We start from the raw sequence: 17,189 nt of genomic DNA, 5'->3' as shown, positions 1-17,189 counted from the left end.
TTAAAGTTATTGGTTATGTGCCCCTATGGAGTGGAATTATTGAATTTGTAGCAGTGGTGACTTGCAAATTGGCCTACTCTTTTTGTAGTTTTTGAACCTTTTCGTCCATTCCCACACACATAAAATATAAATAAATAATGTAGAAAACAATACTTATATAAATTAAATACTTGTGTATTTAAATGTCATTATAAACATACCATATTTAAATTAGTATACAAAACATTTGTATAATTTTCAACTTTTAGTTTGTTAAAAAAATTGGCCTTAATATAAATAAAATACGAATTACAGTGCTTACCAATATTCCATTTTACTTTGCAGTATGAGCATGAAAATAAACTTCCTAATTGTAAATAATTCATTTAAGTTTGTGAGGTTGACCATATACATTGTTAACCAAAATATCTCTAGTAATTATTTAGGATAAATTACAAAAGATTCTTTTAATAATCATCATAATTATAAATATTTTTTTGTAATTAACAACCATTTAATGAATACTTTTTACAGTGGCCTATTATGTGGGGGTATTTGTTGGACAGTCATTAATTTTATGGAATATTTCAAAATATAAAAGGGTAATTATAATTATGACAAATTTAAAAAGAGTCTGTTGTAATTTATCATAATATTTAAGAGAAATCATAATGTAGCCATGTTGCTAAAATATTATGTATATACGCTGTTCTTTAAATTCCATATATTTATAAATATTTTTATTTTTTTAAGATATAAATTATAAGAGCGTGAAAAGTTGTTTGATCTAAGTGTATAGTAAGTACATATTTCTTATTATATTGTAGCAAATATAGTAAGGAAATTAGAGAGCAAGAGCATATGCATATCCATTACTTCCATAAAGAGAATAAAGTTGCAAAGAATCAATTCTATTTCTCAGCTGATAAAGAGATTCATACTGAAAAAGTAAGTGGAAAAGTGTTACTTAAGTACCAACACTTTTCAGCTCAAAACATTGTAAACAAAATTTTACTTCATAAATGTTCCTTTTCCCTTTCTCTTTGCTGCAAGTTTTATTTTTTGAAATTCTTTTGCTTTCTTCTTATCACAGCACACACCACAAATACAAAACCTTGGCAAAATAGCCCCCTTTTCCTAAAATCATCGATCAACGGGTAGTTTTGCAGATAAAATAGTTCCCACCAGCTTATGATAGAAACCAGACAAGGACCAAAGATGGCATTCTTGAACTAACTTGTGTGTGATGAATCTTTGTTGAATGACTCCAAAAAAACAAAGATCCTAAGGATGTAACGTCGAAAGTAACCTCAAATCTAAAGACATCTAAACCAGCTGATGGAACAACTGAACAGCATTCCATAACTGCTGAAACTAAGAGTTCTCTTGCCTCACATTCTTTTCCTGTTCAACATTATTCTTTTAACTAAATACTATTACAATTTGGCTACATGGATGCTTCATTATTCTTTTAACTGCTTGATTTTTACATCAAAACTCTACACAATGGATGTGACTGTTAGATCCTTGTCATCGCCAAATATACGTTGTCTGAAGTCGTTGACCATACGAGGAAGCCCTTCCCTTAAGGAAACAGTTGGCTGCCACCCAAGAAGTCGCTGAGCCTTTGAGATGTCCGGTTTCCTCTTGTGAGGATCATCCTCTGTATTTGGTCTGAACTCTATCTGTGCATTCGGATCAATTGTGTCTTGTACTACCTGTACAGTCAAACATATTCCCACTATCTTGAGAAAGCCTTATCAAATAAGAGCATTTGCTGTTTGCAACCGAAACCTAAGCAGGAAGTGGACCTTTTGTTCTAAATTAAGATGCAAAAAGTGTACCTTAGCAAGTTCAAGCATGGTGAATTCACCAGGGTTCCCAAGATTGAACGGGCCTACGTGATCCCCTTCCATCAGTCGCATCAAACCTTCGACCTGTTTATAGTGCAAAGTTGCAAGAAAATTTCGTGTTGTTCACTCATCGCCAAGTAAATCATGCAACAAATGAATTGAAACAGTGAATAATAATACAGCCACAAAACTTTGTCAATGTTGCTGATATGAACTGCACATTAAGAGATTTCAGGAACTAGGTATCTCTTTTACCAGATCAGATACATATTGGAAGCTCCTAGTTTGCTTTCCATCCCCATAAACAGTCAATGGCTCCTTCCTTAAGGCCTGCAACATTTCATCACAACGTTACTAGATAGAACTCGCCAGAAAACGGGGACTTCGTGTTGAAATTACGTCTAGCAGGGAAACAACAATAACAGCAACTCCCATTACCAGTCCTTTGTTCTTTAAGTAAACATCATTAGATGAACGAGTCTTACTGAAAACAAATGGCAGCATTTGGACAGACCTGAGCAACAAAATTGCTGACGACACGCCCGTCATCAATGCACATACGTGGTCCATAAGTGTTGAAAATTCTTGCAATCCTCACCTGGAAAATAGTTACATAAATACTAAGTGAGGAATTGCACATAATATTTATTGATATCGATTATCTGGTAAGATCTTATAACCTCAAGGTTGAGTCCTCTGTGGTAATCCATGGTCAATGTCTCAGCTGTACGCTTTCCCTCATCATAACAACTACGAACACCTGTTCAGAAGTCGAAACTGGTTGAGCTAAAATTGTTCTCCTTACTATAAGAAATTTGAATTGGATGCTAACTTATCCAGTTCTTGGAGACAAGTAGTATCTATCTAAATATGTAATCAGGACAAAAAGCCTTCAGATGAATGTTTCATAGTAATGTTGAAAATTCTGAGGTTTCTCAGCTGACTCACCAATGGGATTGACGTTGCCCCAATAAGTTTCAGCTTGGGGATGCTGCAAGGGATCACCATACACTTCACTGGTGCTAGTAAGCAAAAAACGTGCACCAACCCTCTTAGCCAGGCCCAACATGTTCAATGTTCCCATCACATTTGTCTTGTGATCCCTAGAAAATAAAGTCAAGGAGTCTTCCAAGAACGTCCACTTTAACACTCATGAACTATCATTTACAATAAACTAGTGAAATTTCATGCTCCCCAGGAATAAGTGAACAGATTTGTCTGACTTATCAAGATTTCAGTGTAAGACTGCAGAAACACTAGATGAAGATTGTCTGACTAATGTAAGAAATTCAAGCAAAGAACCAAAGTTAGTAAGGATATAATTGTCTTGACAGGGTTGAACTTGTAATGTACTGGAGATGCAGGGCAAGCCAAATGGTAGATTTGATCGACTTCTAGCAAAATGGGTTCGACTACATCATGTCGAATGAGCTCGAACCTTGGGTTTCCGAAATGGTGAAAAAGATTCTCTTTCCGTCCTGTGAAGAAGTTATCGATCACAATCACACTGTCACCACGATTTATCAGACGGTCCACCAAATGGCTCCCTACAAAACCAGCTCCACCTGTGACTAAAATCCTCAAACTTTTGCTTTTCAACCCCAAAGGAATCTTTCCACCTGCATTGCGCTCGCATTTGGTTAAAACAACAAACTTACTTGAAATGTGATTCTGCAAAAGACAATCTCTTAGGAAAACTTTACACATACTTTAACTAACGTAACCTACTACGCACGCCAAATTATTGAGCTAGTGTCATTTTCTTGGCTAGCCCAGAGAGCAAATATCATTCTCATAATCTCCATATATGTACATGCCTAAAAAGATCATAGAAGTAGAGAAACATAGTTTCAAGAAAGCGAGAAGTAGCCGAATGGAATGAAAACAGTAATCACGTTTAGTAAATATTTATTCAACAAAGCTAATATACAGAAAACCAGATTTTGCACATTCAACATCCACAAAATTCCAATCTTTTTAGCATTGCCTCGCACAGAATTTCGATAAAATAAATACAGTGAAAAGAAAAGACATCATAATACCTTAAACAGAACGAAGGGAAACAGAGGGAAAATTGTTACATAGCATCCTCTATGCAAAATCAATATTGACAGCAAAAATCTTGTATAGACATGATAGATCACAACCCGGAAATTAGAGGGGAAACAAAACACACAGAGAGAGCAAATGCGATTTGCAGGATTCAAGATCCTTGTTGCTAAACGATATACCTGCACTGAGGTGACCAAATCCACCATTCAATTCATACCCAACCCGACGACGAACGGCAATAGAAGAATCATCAAAGGCAGAGATCAATCCCTTTTGCGGCAGAGAATGGGAAGGAATTACATTGAACACCACGCATGCAATGGTGATTCCAACCAGAAGACAAACAAATCTTTGTTCTCCAAGAATGTACTGAAAAGGGTACGTTACAGAAAATCTCCTCTCATGTTTCTTGAAGCAGCTCCGTTTTAACTGCTGATCAGTGCCCATTTCTTCCTCTTGTTTTGCTCTCTCTCTTTTTTGTGCTCCGATCACTGCCAAAAAAAAACCAAAAAAGATAAAATCTTGGAAGGTAAAAGAGCTGCGAAGAGAAGCTATGAATGAGATAAATGAATGAAGATTTGAGATGCGGATTTTATTGTGTGGGGAAGGAAAAGGAAAAGCAAAAGAATGGAAATTGGAAATTGGAAATTGGAAAGAAAGACAAGTCAGGTAGAAAATCTGAGAGAGATTAATGACAAATGCATGTGCATGCAGTAATATAGATACATACATTCTTGATTGTATGTGTATGGGAGTGTGTTGAGTGTGAAAAACTCAAAGTGAGGAGGGAGTGGTGAGATCTGAGCTTTTGCATGAAATTCGGAGTAAGATCGCTGCCTGGGGCGTGACTCTTGCTATTTTCTGTTTTCTATCAGTTTTAAATAGTAAAACTTTTTAACCTTAATTTTAACCTCATCTCAGTTTACCAGAAATAACCAGAAGATGTAAGGAAAGTGCTCTGTTTCACAACAAATTTGATCACTTATTTTTAGACCCAAAATATGGCAAATTTCCATTACATTCAAAGCAATTCAAGAATTACTTCCTGGGACTTTGATTTCTTACCAATTTTATTTCCTTGATAATCTGCTCAATTTAGTCTTCAATTCCAATTTTCTTGATGAATTCACAAAATTAAATTAACAAACAAAAAGGGATATTGCATGTTTCTTTTTTTTTTCATTGAAAAACTCTCATTTCTGCCTTAATGTTGAAGTTTGATAATCTTGGCCCATTTTTTTAGGCTGATGAAAAGCATTTGTCAAACCAAAGATTACTTACAAAGTACAGAAACTGAAATGCAAATTGAGTAATGACAGACAATTAATGCAGAAGGCGTTTTTGTGTATAATCACTCGTAGCATTAAAATGTCATGAAACACCGCACAGGTCTGTGGATTATATACCATGCAATGAACAATTGTCCTTTCACCAAAGTTTAGGTGTAGAAAAGTTGATACTCATGTATTTAAATTTCCCAACATAGCATATATTAGTCCTGGCGTATCCAACAATTCATTAAATATATACTTGTGACATGATTAATTTGAGTTTCATGTAGCTATTCAAACTAAAATTTCTCTTACATTACAAGTCATTGTCTATAGAACACCTTACTGTGTGCGTGTAAAGACACAAAACCCGTTGTGTTTAGCATTACATAGAAACGAATTCTCCCATCACATTCTTGAAATAATCAACAAAAAGAACGCAGAAAATGTATAAACCAAGACGAGAATGCCAACAATTATTCAAATAATCGTTTAAACTGTTTTGCAATTGCATCACAATTTGAAGGGTCACAATGTCAGAAGAAGCAGCTCCTCATCTACCAGAACTCCTTGTCATCAAGCAATTGCTAGCATTTCCAACTACAACATATCGAATAACATGGAACGAACCAACAAATATGAAAACGGTTGTTTCTGCCTTCTGGTCTTCAAATTCCCTGTTGAAAAAACTACTATTTCTTCAAGGCTATGAAGCATGGCTTCCACTTTATGTTCACTAACAGAAAATTTTTGCATCTATGCAAAAATGCTGTGTGCTACTCTATCCACTTGGATAGGAAACTACTAAATTAATGCTAAGCAGCAGCAGCAGTTTTTCAGACATCATACAAAAAGATGAAGTTCAATTCTTATGGTGCTCGTTCAGGTCGAGGAACTTTGCCACACGCTCTGCTTTTGCACCTGTCTTGTGATCGTAATATTCGACAACAGCAGCCCCAGCTAATGCAGCAAGAGTAAGTGCTTGAGCATGCAACCTGATTTTCAAGCAATTGTGTATCAATTATGAGCATGGTGCAAGTAACAAGAGCAAACAAATGTGATAATGGCATAAAAAGAGGATGATATGGAAAGGGGAAGAGAACTCTATTTTTATTTATCAGAAATGTGCTCATCAAAGTTAATACGGACAATAGCAAGATTTGGCTGTGACAGATCTCATGCTTCATTTTATATAAAATGGGGAGACCGCATGGTGAAGAGTCTTAGTCTCAGAGTAATGGAATAATTGTTCCACTAATAGCAAACCCTTTAATTATTCCTCCTAGCTTAAGATTCTGGCAACCAGATTCAGCAATCAGAAACTTGACTTGTTTGTAGAACCGACTCCAGCTTCTTAAAAATATTATTTTTACAATTACAAATAAGACTTTTGCTCGAACATGCATTAGTACCATATGGGATCAAATTTAAACCAAAAATTAATCAGAATCATCTTCCACGTCATCCAATTGTATCATTTTCTTGATTTGAATACCTTAATCTGCTGCGGAAGCCTGACATCTTTTACAACCAATTCGAATAGCAAGATTCTTATTAATGTTAACACTAAATGGTCTATTATGAAAATGCAGATTCCGCGCTATTGCATCTGCCTATATTTCCAAAATCCACATCACAATCAGCACATCAAGCAACATGCAATATTGGCAAAGCAAAAATCTTCATCAACATATGCCAAATTAGTCAGTGATCCCAAATCATCAGTTCATTGGCACATAAGTTGTAACACTAATCCTATATCTCCCAAGAACAGCCTAGTTCTTATGGAAACTATTACAACAGCAGTTATCTTTCAGCATTCAAACAAGACAAAATTACATATGCTTCAGATAACATGAATCAAAGCGAAAATTAAAAGAGAAAGAGATCATTAAATGTTTTATCAATCTTACCTAGCATGAATAATCTTGACGCTGGTTTTCATATTGGGCTGAGACCAATTATATGCCATTGAACCCACAATCCCACTCGCCCACAACGTCCCTTCAAACAATCAAAGACAAAAAGAACAAAAACCCCAATCAAAATCCAATCTTGGGATAAACATCACAACAACAAACGGGAAAACAAAAAATGGCAAATGAACATATATACACATATATATCATTACCAACAGTACGAAGCTTGTGTTCGACAACCCATTCCCTGATAGATTCAAGCTTGCCCTTTTCTTCTCCCATTCTTTTCTTCTTGTTTTTCTCTTCTTTTTCTTACAATTACAATTACACGAATGTTTCGTCCGTGTTTTTTCTTTCTTCCGGGAAGAGAACTATGACACGATTCTTTGAAATAGGCCTTTTGACCGTCCACGTTGCTGGAACGTGTTCGGTGGCTGATCGTCTTCCTTTTGTTGCCTAAAGTTCGGCTTGGCCCAAACTTTTGGCCCAAAACTGAAATTTTCTCAACTTTAGACATTTAATTAATAAAATGTGAATCCGTGTAAATAATAAAGTTTTTAATTTCTATTTCAGTGTTATCGGGGTGAGATCCTCTGCGATCTAGAGCTGATCTGAATGGTAATCTAGTAATAATTTGAAACAGGGTCAGATGAGTATGTTAAGTTGGACTAGTGTGGTTAATCTGACTGGATAAATAATACGTGAATTTTTAAAATATTTATATATTTTTTCATTTGTTTGGGGATATTTTAATTATTATATTGATCTAAGTGTATTTTCCCCTATCACAGTAATGTCACACTTGCGTAGAACAAAATTTTGTTTAGAAGATAATAGTTAATTTCTTATAATACTTTGAATAAAAATAATAGTTTCTTATATATATCACATAATCTAATTACCAATCATTTTCATAAAGAAAAAAGGAGCACATCGAATGTGCCTTTGACACTATTAATAAACTTTACTTTTTTAAGGTAAAATAACTATATTTTCATATTAAATTCGACACCATAAACTTTAGTAGCACTTTAGAACCATAACACGCAATTGTTACGTCCCGAAATGAGTATTATTACATATCTTCATAACAAAGAAAATGAGTCATATACCTTTCACCTTTGGTATTCAAGCAATTTACACGGCCAACAACTTATAATACAATCAACATTTACATGACTGTATATATGGCTAACACTTTCCTCTCTCTATATTTACACAAAAATTTTCTAGATTACAAGAATCATTACATCATGGGCAAGAATGCAGGTGGTCTTTGTATAATCTTCTTCTAAAGAGGAATCCATCCCTGTCATTCGGAGTAAGACTTAGTAATGAATGAGCTGAAAGCAGAAAATCATGTGAGGTGATGAACATATATTACCTTGATAACTCCTTTCTCAGTTCCACACAGGATCATGTCATTTGCTGACAGCAGGCTTGTTATCTTGCTTCCAGCTGATAGTCTTCCAACTTTGTGCTGTGTCCCTCTCAACCATATCTGTTATTACATCAATGTACGTCAATTATTAGCGACAGCCTTATTGCTAAAAGAACGACGTTTCTTGTGAAAAGATTGTGCTAATATAGTTCATGTATAAATATTCATGATTTATTGACAATTAAGTTTACGATGGAAAACTACCTGGAGGCTGCTCATTGATGTGCTGCAATTCAAATATATGAAGTCCTCAACTACCTCCATTGCAAGAATGCTTGCTCCCTTCTCCGGTACTATTGATATTTGAGGCTTGCTGCTTCTTCTCCAGTCCTGGAATTGCTTGTTCGATCAATATGATACTACGCGCATTAAACATACGTCAGTTGAGAAATTAGCTAGTTTTAGCTTCTTCTTGCTACCTTCATTTTTGAGCCCTCAAGAAGCAAGCTTCCACTGTATAACCAGTCTTTATATATGGAAACTGAGCTTATTGGCTTGTTCTGCATCCAACTCTTTGAGGGTGCTTTGATCTCTTGCTGTCGGTTGTTTATGATCATCAACTCCTGGATTAAGTATCATGTCACCAACCATTTTAATTTGTGAGTATATGTTGCGATTGAAAAACAAGCATTAACTGTACCTGGATGCTTGAATCCATGCAGCCTGCATACACCTTTCCCTGTGCTACCCTTATGCACTTGACGCGTTTGTTCTTGAAAATGTCTTTAGCTTTTCCTGATGCATCGATGACCTGAAGACAGGAAATTTGGCAATCTCAGCTTGCAGTTACAGAAGTTCCACATCTTTTGCTAATATAATAGCTACCTTCAATTTATGGTTTTGGGTAGTTGCAAAAATCAGTTCGCCCCAAGAGTCTATACTTCTAATTGATTCCTTTGTTGGTATTACTTCAATGCATTCGAGGTTCCTTTGGAGCATTTGCCACATCTGCAAAAGAACAAAAATCTCAGTTTGGAAAACATAGTAACTCTTCCATTTATCATATGTATAATTCATGAATTAGTTACCTTAATTGTTTTATCAGCAGATCCACTGAGAAGGCAGTTCCCAGGTTCATACAGAGCAAAGCACGTTACGGCCTTCTTGTGCTCCTTCATCTCCTGGACAAGTATGGCTTTCTGTCCCTTGATGTCCCATACCTATGATTAAAACCATATCCATCAAGATGATACTAGCTGTCACGTTTATAAGGCAGCATAAATTATACTTTCTTGGCTGTGAATATGTAACATGCTTGCCACCAGCAACAACTTGGTAATAATTGGCTAGAAAGAAGGAATCACCAACCTTAATAGAACCATCTGCATATCCACTGTGGAGCTGTCCTTTGTAGTAGATGAGGGCAGTCACAGCTCCACTACATTTAGTTCCCGCTTCCAGAATTTGGCTATGAACGCATGATATACGCTGCATGGGCCGTTTAAAGTTAAACCAAGTTAATGTCTTGGGTCTGACATGTGTGTGTGTCAAAAATAACCTATTATATGTTCACAACATTCTGAAGTTTTCTGCACACTTGTCTAGTGTTAATGTAAACGCTTTTGTTGGCGAAACTGGAGGTCTGTTACCAAACTCACCCACTTATTTGGCTGGAAATAATCAGCCACTTTCAGTAGTTCTTCAGCCATCCAGGTCACATTTGATAAACGTCTCAGTGATTCCCGAACTCCCTCTGATAGATTAATTATCTTCTTCATCCCTGCCACAAGGAAGTTCCATTAACATGATGCCTTGATCTAAAAATAACCATCACACTAGCTTTCTCTACTGGAAGATCGTCAGTCTCATTTACGTCAGTATATTACATCTGTGACAGACCCTTTTCTGCTGTATAAGGATTACCTCTTCCTGAAGTATAGTTATAGATGCATAAACATGCCAGGAGCCTTTCCTCAAGCTCCAGACCAGGATGCAAAAATTGTTCAATACTGTGTAGTATGATCTCACAAGCAGCATGCCTCAATTCATCAGGACCTTTCACTAGTTCACACCCGAGCCAAGCAGTAGTTATGAGACAGTCTCTTGATATTCTTTTTAACTTGCTGTTAAGTCCCTTATCCAATGCATGAAAGACCGAAGTCCCCAGATGGAGTATCCGTTGTGCAATTTTGCTGCACCATGAATCTATTCCAGCATCCTGTATGTAAATGCATTTTCTTTACTACTTTTTAAAGAAGGGACCTTTGTTTTTCATTCATGCATATGCTAAGAGTTCAACCTTAATATACCTGTAGACTTTGATCAAGGAAGTCGTAGTTTTTAATCAAATTCCCATGATATGCCAAGGTCAAGCCAGTCTTTTTCACCAGCCATGCCGTTGTATATGGCTCCCCAGTCCAAGAGTAAGTTCCACCAAGATTTGATAGGATGAATGCTGACAGAGCCTGTGTGGAGGGGCACTCTTCACAGGTCAGTGACTCAAACAGGGCCTCTGCTGCCTCTTCCCTATATATGCATTTCGCGGATGTATCTTCCTGAAAACATTTTTATTCCTCAGATGAAATAAGAAAGCACTCAATCTAGTGTATGATTCATAATTGAGAACTGGGTCATTGTTCTTATTTATTTATTTATGAATTTTTTTCAACTTCTGTATAGACTTACAAGAACTTCCAACTGAAGTAACAAATTAGCTGCTAGAAGCCTGTATTCCGGTTCAGAATTCTGCAGGAGAAGGAATAGAGCACACATATTGTTGATGCTTCCTTGTTTATGCATCTGCTCAAACAAAGCAATGGCTGATGACCTGATGAAAGGACAGATTCATGAGCAACTGAACTTATAAATCATTATTTGGCAAGAATTCACAAACTTAGAGCATTGCTTCATACCGTGGCATTCTTTGCAGTTCGTTAAGAAACTCTAGTGCGATAGATGATGCACGTTTTTGGTTGCTCCACAGGAGAGAGACCAAAGGAGCCACCGGAGAAAACTCTGATATGTATTTTCTGCATTTTCCATCAAATCTCATACAACTGACAAGGATAGCAGCCAAGGAAATGAACTCCTCAAGGTTGTCTTTTCTTGGTACTTTGAGGAGTCCAGAAAGTACCCTTGGTGAGCTGATTGCAGCCAAGTGCATCCTATTTGTTTCATAGTCAAATGCTGTTACTAATACCTCAATGATCATCAACGATGCAGCCGGAGGTGTCAGCAGGATTGATGTTAACTCTAGCTTGCAACTCTTTGAAGTGCAAACTACCTCCACAAGACATGGTAAAAGTTCAAGCGTTTTGATTTCTGCAGGAGATGGATTTATCAAATATATAAGGATGACAGCCTCGTGTATATTCCGTTTGAGGGCCGTTGCCAAATCATACAACTGCAGTCCTTTCCTCTTGATATCCTCTATGACTGATCTATTTGCCGTGACAATAGTTGAAAGTATTGCCACTGACGTTCTGACCACCCTTTCTTCTTGGGAAGTTGAAATAGCTTTTAGCAGCTGATCCAGGATTATGTCCTTCAAGAGAGAATATTTCAGCCCTGATTTGCTGTTTAATATCTCGTAGATAGTCTTCATTTCAACTGTGTAGTCTTCCTCACCGTTACCCAATTCCTCCGTGAAGCATAACTTTGAAATTATCTTCTCAAGAACTCCACTTTGTTCAAAGAAAAAACTCTCATCCACTTGTTGATGAACTTCAGATAAAGTTGTTCGGCAGCTTGAGCTTTTCTTCATCCTTTTAGAACTCTTTTGGTGAAGGGGTCTGGACAACTGACAATTTTTCAAAGCAATTGAGCCGATACAATGTAGTTTCTCTACCTCGTCTATGTAATCATCATTGAAAGGAGCATACTGATCCATTTTTCTGAGGCCTAATGCTGATACATCTGTATCACAAAATGAAGTGGAGAAACTCCGCGAAATGCATTCCATGACCTTCTTTTCATCAACTTCTGTTTGCCGTTGAAGAGATATCGTCCTTTCCGGCTTTGGCTTGCAAGAGGGGGCTCGCATATTCCTGTTTCAGTCATGTCATTAGTTCATAGGAAATTTGTTTGCAATTCCTAAGTATGATATTCAAGAATTTGAGGTTTGAAGTTACCATGATAGTGAACCATACAGACTAAGAGGTTCTGCTTGATGATCTTCTGCAATAACTCTTCCATTTCTCAGTGAAATGATAGTATTTTCTGTATAATTCTAGTTGACAATGATGCAAGAAAAATGGGATTTCAGTTGAAAGTGCAAAAATAATCTATATGTTTCATGTTTTGCCATTGAAAAGCTTTTGTGAATGATCCTATTTGTAGAGAAATACCTGAGGGAAATCTTCTTCCACGGAAGAGCTGTTGTCTGAATGTAAGGAAATTGGTGTATCTGGCTCAGACTCTGTTAAAATATCTCTGAGGCATTTGACATTAGAGCTTCCTCTAGTTTCTCTAAAGCAACTCTTTTCTGAATAAGCTACTGTTTTCATGTGGTTTTCGGGCTTGGTGTTACTAGTGCCAAGAGACTCTTGTTCCACATCATTAGTAATGACTTTTTGAGGATTAGGCGGGTCCGTATTTTGCAGCTGCATCAGTTCTTTTTCATTTGAGCATCAACAGAAACGGAAGACGTGTTGTAGAAAAATAAAATTATTGGTTTTCCGTAGTTCAAAACTTTATTCCCGTGATCGAACTGGTGGTGCCATTCAAGCAAGAAAGCTAGTATGTGGAAACATTTGCAACTTGTCTACCTAATTTCCTATCAATATGACTTGTTCCCACCTCAAGTTCAGGGTCCTATGTTATGATTCATGAAATGTACTGAAGAAACAATATTGTTATTCATGATGAATTTAATGATGTTTCTTACAATCAATTGAAACTGTAAATGTCAATGAACTTACATTCTGATAAGTCCTTAATCCAGTTCTATGTTCACATGAACTATGAGCCTCTATGCTTCTGGACCTCTGAACCCTGTTCCTGATCAGCAAATAAAATGAGAAATCTGTAAGCATTTAAAAGTTTGGAAAAGTTGAAATTTCAAGCAACATACTCATGTTCAAATTTGATTCGTTTCTAATCAAATTTCAAGAACAAGCTTAAATTCATGCCTCTTCAAGAATGCATACTGGACTTCCCCATTAAGTCCAGATTGACAGAAAAACTTACACAGGACATTGAGGCTTCTCATCCCCCAAAGATACACCACCCCCTCGAATTCCCTGGAAAGCATCGCCTTTCGACATGATCTGATAATACATTAACCAGGGCTTATATCTTCTTGCCATCCATCTCATCACATCATCAACCATGCCCTCATCATCCACAGCATTTACCCGTCGGCTGCCAAACGATTTCCCAACTTTGTCCCTGATGAACAGGGCAAACAGGCCCTGGAAAATTCCAGGAGCTAATTCTGTGCATACAAGCCTGGGTGAGACTGAAACCGCCTGAAGAAAATGCATAGAAGCCTGCCACTCATTCTTCCTCAGCAGTTCAACTATACACAGGTAAAAGTATGAGCAGGAAACTAAGAAACTGTTTGGAATTCCCAGTGTAACTCCATTCTCATCCAATGAGGCTGGAACTTGAAGCATTTTCTCAGAACTCTCCAGCCTCATTGCACTATCTTCCGTGCACTTGGCTTGAGCTGCTGACTCTGTATTCTCAATACCCCAGTAAAGATTTGACATCACCGAATGCTCGGAGAACTCAAAGAATTCCTGTGATTGAATCTTGAGCTTGGAAGTGCATTTCAGTTTTAAGGTCTTTTGGGCTTCAAAATCTTCAAGAATGGCATTCATGTGCTGATTGATTACGGCAACGAGTTCACGTACCGACTCGAGCTCTAGTTTCTGATTGTCATCAGAGAAGCTCAATGGGGCTGGAGAAGGGATTGAAGCCATCAGAACAAGAAGATTGCTTCAAGAAAGATAAGAAGGAGACGGGTTGATTCCACACATACTTATATGTATTTGTGTGTGTAAGTTTCTTGAATAATAATAACAGAGGTTTTTTGCAGCAATCCACACTCGTGACTATTTCAGACAACTCCAAATTCCATTTAGGCCTCAAAAAAGATTGCTACAGACAGAAAATTATGGCTGTTGCTTCCTTCAAATGAGGGATAGTGGGCCTATAAACTACACACACAAACACACTTTCAGCTAATAGTTACTTTACAGACAACATATTTACTATGTTATCTACTTAAGCACTTTGATTTGTTAATCACTTTCTTGATTATGGGGCTGCAAGAATTTCATCACTAGCATGTAAAGATGCTCTCAATTTTGAGATGAATAAGGCAATGATTGATGCAAATGTAGTATGTTAATACACTGTTAATGTCTGCAATTATTGTCACATAACATCATAAATTAAGTTTTGCTAATTCCTTGAGTTGTAAGATACACTGTAAAGGTGTTTGTGGTGTGGGCAGAATGGTTTTTATTTGTCTCATCTGTGATATTAATAATGGTTGTGGAAATCCAGAGTGAAGCAGAGGTGCAGTAGTAGGTTTCTGTTTGCTTTGTGTCTATTTTGTAATTATTCTTGGTTAGATTATCATTTATTTTTTGTGTATGTATGTTATTATTATTAACTTTAACATTATATTAAATACCCAATTTATGTTAGAACCACATGCCCCCCTCTATTGCAGCTTGACCTGTCAGAGCAGGATTATCAGTTCAGATGAGTTGGCCCCATTGTAATAACCATGAAAGCTGCTACATATATATCCACACACAAACAAATATATATATATATATATATTTCAAAATTTGTCTCTAAGTTTCTCAAATGTGCAATTAAGCGTACTTGAATACTAATTCATTACATTCATATTTCTAAATTAATCAAAGTATTCGAAATAAGTAAACAAACAAGACAAAATTAAAATTAAACTATCTACCCACGTCTAAACGACTCGAACTCAATCTTACCGTTGAAACAAAACCTGGTTAAATCTAAGATTTTAAAAATTCTAAGAAGAAGTGGAAAAAACATGAAAAGGTGGGGCAATGATAAAATGTGTGATGGTTGAGGAAAAAAAAACATGGATACCTCTGTCCCAAATTTAAATTTCTCTTGTTTGGTTTGATGAATGCCAATTCTGATAAACCAAGAGACACTGTAATGAAAATGACTTGACCCCAAACCAGAACCCAATGCAAAACTCATCCACCATTCTCTTCTCTTTCTGGGTAATAAACCTCTCAAGAATTCCTGCAAACTCTCATTTCAGCATATTCTCACGGACTTCACTCTTCCTCATATTCGTACCCGATGTTAATTTCTTTTCAAATACCAACCTCGTGCTCTAAATATTTCGTCTAATTTAAAGAGGGTTTGGCGAAATATATTTAAAATATTTTATAAAATTTTATTTTAAAAATAATTTTTTGAAGTGTTGAAATAAATAGGATGATGGGCTCATAAGATATATGTAATAATAATTTGGATAAATTACAGTTACGATCGCCATTTGGGAAATCGTAAATATCACTCTTAAAGGAAAATTACTATGCAATCCCTAAATAGTAAGGTAGAAATTATTATTTTTACCCTTGCTATTTAAGGAAAAAATGTTTAAAAAAAAAAAGGAGAGCGGGTAAGTTAATAATCAATAGAGCATATTATTAGCCCATAAAATTATTTTAAAAAATACATCAAATTAATATTTATAATCAAAAAGAGCATTTCGGACACGTTACTAGATAAATTGGATGAGAACTAGACAGAAGTTAAAATTAACAGGTATTTATGATATTCCAAACAATGAGGAGAGATTTATAATTAAGGTAAATTATAACGAGCTTTCCTAAGGTTCAACATAATTACGACACCCGCACATGATTTAAAAAATTACTAATACCCCCTAATATACGATGAAAACACAATTCTTGGATTAAGGCTTGAAATTGTTAACTTTGCCTTTATTGTATTTTTTTAAAGAAAAATTGAATAATTGGAAAAAAAAAGGACAAGTTGGATGGAAAAATTTACAAAATTCTAAAAAAAAGTTTGATTAGTCAATAAATTTTTTTCAAAATGATTTAAAAAATAAGTAAAATTAAATTTATAGTTTACAAGATAATTTTGGTCAGTTTCACCATTAAAAAATGATGAAAAACTAAAGAAAACTAATGAATTGAGCTAATAGTTAGACTACAGTTAAAATCAAAGGCTATTCATAAATTTTCAAATGATGAGAGTATTTGTAATTATGACAAACATCAAGAAACGTTGTTGTAATTTATCATTATAATTATAGTAAATTTAAAAAAAATATAGCTGTAATTTACTTTAATAATTATGTAATAAACATGGTCAAACTTTACTCTCTCTCTCTGTTTTCTTTTTAATATTTTGTTTTGGATCTTATAATTTGGATGCATGAAATTCAAAGGTGAAGATTGGCAGGGAATGTGGGACATAAAGAGAGATAGGAAGCAAGTAGTTGTCTGTCACGGGCACAAAAACATTGGTCCTCCTCTACTCCTAATAATTTCTAGACTGCCGATATATATATGAATATGATAAAACATCAGAAACACAAAGAAATTGATGGGAAGAGAAAAAGGAGAATAAGACAGGTTCCTTTTTACGTGCTTTCCCTCCAAGGACTCAAACCTAACTAAACCTTTGTCCAAAATGGATCATTATTGCCAACATAACATACACCCCCCCCCCCCCCCAAATTAATGTAGGA

General features: G+C 35.8%; 3 protein-coding genes across 4 annotated transcripts; all 3 read right to left on the bottom strand.

Annotated features, from left to right (window-relative positions):
• Positions 1–1,187: 1,187 nt before the first annotated feature.
• LOC105171535 (UDP-glucuronic acid decarboxylase 2) lies at positions 1,188–4,583 on the bottom strand. The gene is made up of 8 exons (XM_011092686.3): positions 4,064–4,583; positions 3,153–3,451; positions 2,781–2,928; positions 2,513–2,592; positions 2,347–2,430; positions 2,088–2,162; positions 1,824–1,916; positions 1,188–1,697 (listed from the first exon to the last, which is right to left on the bottom strand). Exons 1-8 carry the CDS (start codon positions 4,329–4,331, stop codon positions 1,479–1,481), a joined length of 1,266 nt encoding a protein of 421 aa, XP_011090988.1. The 5' UTR covers positions 4,332–4,583; the 3' UTR covers positions 1,188–1,478.
• A 1,021-nt stretch (positions 4,584–5,604) lies between these two features.
• Positions 5,605–7,451, bottom strand: LOC105171534 (uncharacterized). Its single transcript, XM_011092685.3, has 3 exons — positions 7,287–7,451; positions 7,069–7,159; positions 5,605–6,150 (listed from the first exon to the last, which is right to left on the bottom strand). The coding sequence occupies exons 1-3, from the start codon at positions 7,354–7,356 to the stop codon at positions 6,018–6,020; spliced, it is 294 nt and encodes a 97-aa protein (XP_011090987.1). The 5' UTR covers positions 7,357–7,451; the 3' UTR covers positions 5,605–6,017.
• A 673-nt stretch (positions 7,452–8,124) lies between these two features.
• Positions 8,125–14,567, bottom strand: LOC105171533 (Transducin/WD40 repeat-like superfamily protein). Of its 2 annotated transcripts, none has more exons than XM_011092683.3 (17): positions 13,643–14,567; positions 13,375–13,453; positions 12,802–13,056; positions 12,586–12,683; positions 11,368–12,501; positions 11,141–11,282; positions 10,765–11,010; positions 10,379–10,673; positions 10,114–10,235; positions 9,824–9,943; positions 9,544–9,675; positions 9,341–9,463; positions 9,156–9,266; positions 8,935–9,078; positions 8,720–8,845; positions 8,459–8,575; positions 8,125–8,383 (listed from the first exon to the last, which is right to left on the bottom strand). In XM_011092683.3, the coding sequence occupies exons 1-17, from the start codon at positions 14,377–14,379 to the stop codon at positions 8,366–8,368; spliced, it is 3,999 nt and encodes a 1,332-aa protein (XP_011090985.1). In that variant the 5' UTR covers positions 14,380–14,567; the 3' UTR covers positions 8,125–8,365. The 2 variants fall into 2 exon arrangements, with proteins under 2 accessions (XP_011090985.1, XP_088742192.1); XM_088886066.1 differs by having other exon boundaries at positions 13,375–13,447.
• Positions 14,568–17,189: the final 2,622 nt, after the last annotated feature.

The sequence above is a fragment of the Sesamum indicum genome, linkage group LG10 (assembly GCF_026168435.1).
Source record: "Sesamum indicum cultivar Baizhima isolate 11 linkage group LG10, ASM2616843v1, whole genome shotgun sequence".
Classification (NCBI taxonomy): domain Eukaryota; kingdom Viridiplantae; phylum Streptophyta; class Magnoliopsida; order Lamiales; family Pedaliaceae; genus Sesamum; species Sesamum indicum.
This window is presented reverse-complemented; position numbering and strand designations above follow the sequence as displayed.

Coding starts and splice junctions, on each gene's coding strand:
- LOC105171535 (XM_011092686.3), bottom strand. CDS start 4,331: ATGGGCACTGATCAGCAGTTAAAACGGAGCTGCTTCAAGAAACATGAG. Junction 3,452..4,063: donor ATTTGGTCACCTCAGTGCAG/GTATATCGTTTA, acceptor AGCGCAATGCAG/GTGGAAAGATTCCTTTGGGG. Junction 2,163..2,346: donor TCAGCAATTTTGTTGCTCAG/GTCTGTCCAAAT, acceptor GAAATGTTGCAG/GCCTTAAGGAAGGAGCCATT.
- LOC105171534 (XM_011092685.3), bottom strand. CDS start 7,356: ATGGGAGAAGAAAAGGGCAAGCTTGAATCTATCAGGGAATGGGTTGTC. Junction 7,160..7,286: donor ACACAAGCTTCGTACTGTTG/GTAATGATATAT, acceptor GATTGTTTGAAG/GGACGTTGTGGGCGAGTGGG. Junction 6,151..7,068: donor GTCAAGATTATTCATGCTAG/GTAAGATTGATA, acceptor CTTGAAAATCAG/GTTGCATGCTCAAGCACTTA.
- LOC105171533 (XM_011092683.3), bottom strand. CDS start 14,379: ATGGCTTCAATCCCTTCTCCAGCCCCATTGAGCTTCTCTGATGACAAT. Junction 11,283..11,367: donor GAACTGCAAAGAATGCCACG/GTATGAAGCAAT, acceptor TCCTTTCATCAG/GTCATCAGCCATTGCTTTGT. Junction 9,944..10,113: donor ATTTCCAGCCAAATAAGTGG/GTGAGTTTGGTA, acceptor CGGCCCATGCAG/CGTATATCATGCGTTCATAG.